The sequence below is a fragment of the Dunckerocampus dactyliophorus genome, chromosome 9 (genome assembly GCF_027744805.1).
Source record: "Dunckerocampus dactyliophorus isolate RoL2022-P2 chromosome 9, RoL_Ddac_1.1, whole genome shotgun sequence".
NCBI lineage: Eukaryota > Metazoa > Chordata > Actinopteri > Syngnathiformes > Syngnathidae > Dunckerocampus > Dunckerocampus dactyliophorus.
This window is the reverse complement of record NC_072827.1, coordinates 6,191,538-6,200,084: the sequence shown is the minus strand read 5'-3', so window position 1 is coordinate 6,200,084 and position 8,547 is coordinate 6,191,538. Positions and strand designations below refer to the sequence as shown.

Sequence of the window (8,547 nt, the reverse complement as noted above, 5' to 3'; positions counted from 1 at the left end):
CAGGACACCATCCGTAGTCTCATTAGGAGCATGCCCCGACGTTGTCAGGCATGCGTACAAGCACGTGGGGGCCACACAAACTACTGAGAATCATTTTGAGTTGCTACAATGACATTTTAGCAAAATGGACCAGTGTGCTGCATCATTTTTTCACTTTCATTTTTGGGGTGTCTTTGATTTCCCCCTCTATAGGGTGATCATTTTCATTTCTATCAAATGATGTGGCATCATTTTGTGACTAATACATCACCCACTTATTATCAGGAAAGATATTCAAGATCATTTCCCCCCCAGTTTAGAGCTAATGTGTTTTCCAAGTGTTCCTTTAATTTTTTTGAGCAGAATATAGATATACACACACACACACACACACACACTAAGTTCCCAACTAACGAACACAATTGGTTCCAGGCGACCGTTCATCATTCTTTAATTCTAGGGAGAAATGACAAAATTACCAGAGAAAATATTGTTAATTTCACAACAAAAGTAGACATGCTTTACATGTAACATTTCATTGTCCAAATATAGACACTTTTTTACAACATAGCCGTGTCAGCGCAAAATCTAAACATGAACAGGCTTAATTTATGGTTGGGTAAGCTACTTCACTCTATAAACGTCCGACATATGAACTTTCGGAGATACGAACACAAGCCGACTGGTCTATTTTTTCATGTGTTTTGCCTTATAAGTCCATATTTATTTATATTTAAGTCTCCATATTTCACATGGTCGACCAGTAGAGGGCACTGTGACACTTCTAATGGGACCAACAGACAGGGTGAGAAAGCTAAATGGAAAGCTAAATTGTAGCTGTATGATGCAACCCTGACAGAGCGTGTGATTAAAGTTTATGAAGGGTTAATAGGCCTGCTTCATTCTACACCACCCACAGAACACTACCTCTTTTAGAAGAGTCTAACCACGACGATGACGATTTAACCCTTTTTTTCAATATCTCCTCCTCCTTTTCCACCACAACGAGTATGCTCGACCACTCCTCTTCAAAGGTAAATAACATTTATCATTACGTATTATTATATCATTTTTATTATTGTGTTTTTCCATTAATTATCCTCACTTAATATTACTACTGCATCCAAACTCATATTTACATACATACACAGATACTGTATATGTATACACATACATGTGGTACATATATCATTGGTAATATTACCTCTTCCCCGACTTACGAACAATTTGACTTACGCTCGGTCGTCTGAAACCAATTGTGTTCGTTAGTTGGGGACTTAGTGTATATAAAAATAACACATCACATACCGTCTTCTGTGGCAACTTTGACGCCTTTCTCCACCTTTAGTCCTGTCGTTAGCTTCCTAGCATCCAAAATGTGTTTAATACTGTACTTATAAAGGTGTTTCTTCATAGCAGCTTTCAGTGAATTGAACGCAAGGCGGTGGTCCATATCGCATGCACCGAAGTTAGCATTTGCTTTGTTCTCCTGACATCCCAAGTCGCTCGCTCCACGCTCTTCTGTGTGGTTCTCTTGGCAGTCACAGCTGTGCACGGGGCTCCTCACAGCATGTTGCCGCTTAAAATGCATCTCGCTGTATAACCTGGTTCTCCTCCATTAGCTCATTGTAGTCTAAACCTTCGTCTTTTGGAAAAGAAAAGAAACAGTATCAGTCGGACACTGAACAGCCAGCGCAACGAAACATTTTGGCATGACTACTGTTTTGATGAAAAATATACCGAACGAGATCGACCAGCTAACTCCAGTGTTGTTTACTAGCGTAAAATGAGAGCCGTCCCTACGCCGACGTCACTTGGGAAACGTCCCCTATTTCGGGATGGAGATCAGAAAAAAATTCTGCCACTACTTTAAATGTAATTTTTACTAATTTAACATTGGAACAACGTATAGAACATAATTACAAACAATATATTGAAGCAAAGTTGAAAAATCATGTCAGTGACTGTCAGACTGTCAGCAGAAATTGCGGGAGCAGAAATTGAAGGTGCAGCAATTGCGGGAGCAGCAATTGCGGGAGCTGAAATTTTGGGAGCAGCAATTGCAGGAGCAATTGCGGGAGCAGCAATCGCAGGAGCAGCAATTGCAGGAGCAGCAATTGCGGGAGCTGAAATTGCGGGAGCAGCAATTGCGGGAGCTGAAATTGCGGGAGCAGCAATTGCGGGAGCAGCAATTGCGGGAGCAGCAATTGCGGGAGCAGGGTCTGCACGAGCTCCCTTGCCTCCAGGAGAAGTGGCAGAGGCCGTTGGGAATGATGAACACATCCCATCTTTGCACAGAGGGTTTGCACGCATGTCTTTGCTTCTTGAGATGAGTGTGCTATTGCACGTTTGCACGTCACGTCAGTGGCTACCATGTGTCATGCATGTCTCTTAGAGAGTTTAGGAGCAGAACATGAGGCCTCCCGTCCCAGACAGAACCAGTACAGCACCCCTGTCAGCTGTCTTGTGAACCTCCGGCAGAAAGAGACGCTGACAAGGCTGCAAAGTGGTGTTGAAATGCAGGACAAGGAGGATGGTGGGATGTAAAGAAAAAGGGTGGCATGAAAGTGACAGTACTCTTAGGCTTTGTTTTGTGTGATTCCCTCAGGCACCAGGGCTGATGCTACTGAGAAGCAACTTGATGGGTCTTCATCAAGACAAAGTGAAGACACGGCTTCTACTGGCAACATCAGCAGAGAAGATGATTCAGTGCTGGAAGACAGGTATGTTTCATTTAGCCGGAACGAGCCTAGAATTCTTTCTTTAAAGTCCTGGAAAACGACTTGGAAAAGGTGTGTGAACCACGATGGTTGTCTTTGTTTGTTTGTGCGTCACGTTGCAGACCAATAATGGCAGGCAAGCAGACGTTTGAGCAGTTACTGGAGGAGCAGCTGAGCTTGGAGGAGCAGAGGTTGGAATCTGGCCGGCAACACCAGGTCAGAGAACATCACAGAGATCCACTAAATGTCAGCAGCGAAACTTACTTGTTGCAATAGTCCAGAAAACCGGGGATGAAGGAAAAAACAAAATATGTATATGTATATATATATATATATATATATATATATATATATATATATATATATATATATATATATATATATATATATATATATATATATTCCCTTAAAAAAATGGAAAAAAACAAAAAAAAATAACAAGCATGACAGAACAATCATTGTGATGACCGAGACTCTTCTGCCTTGTATTTAGCAAACACCAACTGCTTGTATTGTATTTTGAATTTACTCATCTCTGTACATTGTTTGAGTTCCTTACTCAATCTGTTCCATAATTTAATTCCACACACAGAAATGCTGTGTGTTTTCAGCGTAGTTCTCGCGTATAAATGTTTTAAGTTTAATTTTCCTCTAAGATCATATTTCTCCTCTCTGATGAGAAATACTGTATGAGGTTTTTTGGTAACAAGTTATTATTAACTTTATGCATTATTCTAGCGTTTTGAAAGAATACTAAATCTGCACATTTTAATATCTGTGATTTTAGAAATAAAGGGTTTGTATGTTGTCTATACTTGGCATTATGAATTATTCTCACCCATCTTTTTTGCAGTACAGTGAGTGTGTGAAGATTGCTTTTGTAATTATTACCCCATATCTCCACACAATACATGAAGTATGGTAATACTAAGGAACAGTACAGAGTGTGGACTGATTTTTGGTCAAGAACATATTTTGCTTTATTCAATATAGAGATATTTCTCGCCACCTTTTGTTGTATATATTTAATATGAGATTTCCAACTAATTTTTCGTCTATTATTACCCCCAGGAATTTATATTTTTCCACTTTTTCAATGTCCACTCCATTTATTACATCTCCCTTCTGCTATCTATGACCAAATAGCATTATTTTAGTTTTACTTAAGTTCAAGGATAATCTGTTCCTGTCAAACCATGATTTTAATATGACCATCTCATACTTGACCTTTTTAATGAGTTCTTGTGTGCTTTTCAAGAAGGGTTACCTGCGGGTGTTTTTCCAACTACAGGGGGATCACACTCCTCAGCCTCCCTGGGAAAGTCTATTCCAGTGTGCTGGAGAGAAGGGTACGACAGTTAGTCGAACCTCAGCTACAGGAGCTGCAATGTGGTTTTCGTCCTGGTCGCGGAACACTGAACCGGCTCTACACCCTTGCAAGGGTACTGGAGGGTACTTGGGAGTTTGCCCAACCGGTCTACATGTGATTTGTGGACCTGGAAAAGGCATTCGACCGTGTCCCTCGCGGTGTCCTGTGGGGGGTGCTCCGGGAGTATGGTATTGTTGACGCGCTACTACGTGCCATTCGGTCCTTGTACAACCAGCAGTAAGTCAAGCCTGTTTCCGGTGAACGTTGGCCTCTGCTAAGGCTGCCCTTTGTCACCGATTCTGTTCATAATTTTCATGGACAGAATTTCTAGGCGCAGCCAAGGTGTCGAGGGAGTCCAGTTCAGAGGCCTTAGGATCTCGTCTCTGCTATTTGCGGACGACGTGGTCCTGATGGCCTCATCGGGCTGTGACCTCCAGCGTTTATTGGGACGGTTTGCATCTGAGTGTGAAGCTTCTGGGATGAGACTCAGCACCTCTAAATATGAGGCCACGGTTCTCAGTCGGAAAAGGGTGGATTGCTCCCTCCGGGTTGGGAATGAGGTCCTGCCCCAGGTGGAGGAGTTCAAGTATCTCTGGGTTTTGTTCTCGAGTGAGGGAAGTTTGGATCGTGAGGTCGATAGGCGGATCGGCGCAGCGTCTGCAGTAATGCGGTCGCTGTACCGGACCGTCGTGGTGAAGAGAGAGCTGAGTCGGAAGGCAAAGCTCTCAATTTACCGTTCAATCTATGTTCCCACCCTCACCTATGGTCATGAGATTTGGGTCATGACCGAAAGAACGAGATCGCGGATACAAGCGGCTGAAATGAGTTTTCTTCGTAGGGTGGCGGGACTCACCCTAAGAGATAGGGTGAGGAGCTCGGTCATCCGGGAGGAGCTCAGAGTAGAGCCGCTGCTCCTTCACATCGAGAGGAGCCAGCTGAGGTGGCTTGGGCATCTAGTCCGGATGCCTCCCGGACGCCTCCCTGGGAAGGTGTTTTGGGCATGCCCAACTGGGAGAAGACCCCGGGGAAGACCTAGGACACGCTGGAGGGATTATGTCTCACAGCTGGCCTGGGAACGCCTTGGTGTCCTCCCGGTGGAGCTGGAGGAGGTAGTCGGGGACCGGGAAGTCTGGGATTCCCTACTAAGACTGCTGGCCCCGCGACCCGGACCTGGATAAGCGGAGGAAAATGGAATGGTCTGCTTGTGGAACATTATTTCCTCTCTGTATAAGAAGGGGGGAGTAGGATTAAATAAGCTTTGCTTCTTCCTACTCCTTTTGGACATGTGGAACTGTGAAAGAATGATTTATGAGATGTATTTCATTGTGACCTTCAGTTCAAATAAACTAAACCAAACAGTCGCAGGGCACATATAGACAAACAACCATTCACACTCACATTCCTACCTATGGACAATTTAGAGTCACCAAAAAGAACATGTCTTCTTTTGGGATTATATTAAAATCTTGAATGCAAATACAAATTCATTCATAAAACTGATTTCATATAGATTTTTTCTGGACTTTTTTCATATTCTAACGTAATCCATAAAAGTTCTGTCCCTTCAAAAATTTAAATCAACATTTAGACATATTTTTTAAGTCTCAGGTAGCCCCTCAGGCCCCTTCAGGTAATGACAGATAATTCTACAGATACAGATATTTCTAGTATCTTGTGTGTACATATTTATGTTTATATACCGTTAAGTGTCTGCAGTAGTGTTTTCTTGCTTTGAAGTATTAAATGACACTACATTAAGTGCAAAGATCCATTCATCCATTTTCTATGCCGCTAATCCTCACCATTGTCACAGGTATGCTGGAGCCTATCCCAGCTGAATTCGGGCGAGAGGCGGGGTCCAGTCGTAGGGCACATATAGACAAACAATCATTCACACTCACATTCATACCTATGGACAATTTAGAGTCACCAATTAACCTCACCTGCATGTTTTTGGAATGTGGGAGGAAACCGGAGTACCCGGAGAAAACCCGCGCACGCACAGGGAGAACATGCAAACTCCACACAGAGATGCCCAGATCTTCCCGATCTCCTGACTGTGTGGCCAACATACTAATCACTAGGCCACCGTGTGGCCCAGCGCATAGATCTTCTATCGTAAATGATGTACCACCCTGTTAACTTGATCATGGAGCATGTGATATGATGTTGATATGTGATGGCTTTTTTTTAACTTAACTTTGGTGTGTCATCATGTTCACAGAAGCCACATGGAGGAGACCCCCCCCCCCCCAAAAAAAAGGACCTTTCTGAGGCGAGGCCAGGGTCTGTCTAGATTTGCCAACAACCGCAAGTCTTCTTTCCCCAAGGAGGACACGATGACTGATACCGCCACCCTCAACAAGGAAAATTGTCCGAGTGGCACCACTTGGCCACCCCAGGATCTGAGATTTGAGAGTAAGGCAGCGCAAAGTAAGGTGTTCGGCGGCCACCAGAGACCAAACACAGACAGAAGCGAGGATGTCTTCATTGCTCAATGCAGCAAGCAAGCGCAGCACAGTCAGCTCCTCGTGACAAAGCAGGTGGCCGCCGAGCAGAGTCCAAGACCCGAATCGCCGGACGGGCAAGCACTGGCCAGAGTTCCGCGGGAATCGTGCGTGGAGAAGATCCAGATACGCGAAATTCCGCTGGAGAGCATGGGGTTGGAAGAGTTTGAACCCCTGGAGCAAGCGGCCGAGTTGTCCTTCTCCTCCTCCTCCATCTCCTCATCCTCCTTTGTCACCAAGGTGATGTTTCTCATTACGCGTCAATCATGACACGCAAGTCAGCGCTTTCCAGCAATTTACACTTTTTAACCTCAGTAACGTTTTCATTTCATAATCATCCATCCATCCATTTTCTATGCCGCTTCTCCTCATTGGGGTCACGGGGGCATGCTGGAGCCTATCCCAGCTGACTTCGGGCGACAGGCGGGGTACACCCTGGACTGGTCCCCAGCCAATCGCAGGGCACATACAGACAAACAACCATTCACACTCACATTCATACCTATGGACAATTTAGAGTCACCAACCAATTAACCTCACCTGCATGTTTTTGGAATGTAGGAGGAAACCGGAGTACCCGGCGAAAACCCACGCACGCACGGGGAGAACATGCAAACTCCACACAGAAATGCCCCATTTCATAATCAGATGGTGGCCCAGCTAGAGATGGAGATCAAGCGCTTCCAGAAGCAGAAAGCGGCGCTGGCCAAGCTCAGACAAGAGAATGAGACGATCTGGAAGAACCTCAGGTGTTTGAAACAATCCACGTAGGAACCATCCCCTGTCCTCTCCCCCTGACTTGTATGTGGTCCACATTTGTGGTGTCCAGGATGGAGTGCGAGGCTTTTGAGCAGAGAGCAGAGAGTCTGGCTCACTTTGAGGACTACAAGAAAGAAGAAACCAGGAAGCTGCAGAGGGAACGCAAACTATTTGAGAAACACGCCACGGTCGTGCGAGCCACGCCCAACAGGAATGAACGGAGGCAGATCCAGGTAACGCGAGCAGGATCTCCTCGATATTGTTGAAAATACTTCTAATGAATGTCACTTCTAATGTTTGCCACTTACCATCACGGAAACAGGTGCTTACCAGGTGCTCGTTCCTTTCACGCATCTTGTAAGATGAGATCTTATTTACTCAACTGCAGAAAGTAGTAAATTTGTATTTATTTACAAAGCACATTTTTACACCACCTCTGCTGCCCAACGTGTTGTACAATAAGAACAAGAGAAATCACAAATTTCTAAAAAATAGTGAGGATAGATAAAACCAATATATTAAGTATAATACAAAAAATATAAAAACATGCCAATATAATAAATGCAGTCCTATAAAAAGACAATCCAGACCGGCTTGGTTTGTATTAAAGGGATGGATAGTTTGGATGTTTTGAGATTAAGTTGTATGACATCCCCATCAGCATTGTCGTCTAATAACAGCGACTAACCCCCACTTGGTCTCCTGAGTCCAGTTCTGGTAAGATTTCTGTGATGAAGAACACAGTTCCGCTTAGTTGCTTGGGACAATTAAGGAAAGAGTTTGGCTTCTAAAAATAGTATGTGTCCAAAAATGCCTTCTTAAATACATCAGACCTCACAAAAGGCTCTGCACAGGCGACAGTGTGCAGGGATACCGCGGGAGACAAATATATTACGCCAAGCGTTTTGTGAGGTCTGAATTTTTTTGAGAAGGCATTTTTGTGATGCAAATATATTCATCTTTTGAACGCATATTGTTTTGAAAAGCCAAAGTCTTTACTTAATTGTCCCTAGCAATGCATTTATGCACCTATGCATTTAGCTTGTTCGCTTCCTTCGTCACAAGTGAGCAGTGGCAATGAAAGAGAGATGGAGAGGGTTATTGGAGATGGAAGGCAGGAAGCAGAATGAAGGGGTTGATGTGACGGCACCTGCTGGGCGGAGTCCCGTCTCCAGACTCTAAAACGGTTTCAAGTAAGTCACAGCTGCACTGT

At 44.2% G+C, this 8,547-nt stretch overlaps 1 protein-coding gene across 1 annotated transcript in view; it reads left to right on the top strand.

Moving 5' to 3' along the window:
• The first annotated feature begins 2,139 nt into the window (after positions 1 to 2,139).
• The window catches only part of LOC129187279 (centromere protein J-like), a 31,952-nt gene continuing 25,544 nt past the window's right edge, over positions 2,140 to 8,547 (top strand). Inside the window, exons 1-5 of the mRNA XM_054786319.1 lie at positions 2,140 to 2,702; positions 2,822 to 2,915; positions 6,293 to 6,815; positions 7,137 to 7,324; positions 7,405 to 7,567. Of these exons, the coding sequence (XP_054642294.1) occupies positions 6,300 to 6,815; positions 7,137 to 7,324; positions 7,405 to 7,567 (867 nt within the window). The 5' untranslated portion in view covers positions 2,140 to 2,702; positions 2,822 to 2,915; positions 6,293 to 6,299. The remainder of the gene's footprint in view (positions 2,703 to 2,821; positions 2,916 to 6,292; positions 6,816 to 7,136; positions 7,325 to 7,404; positions 7,568 to 8,547) is intronic.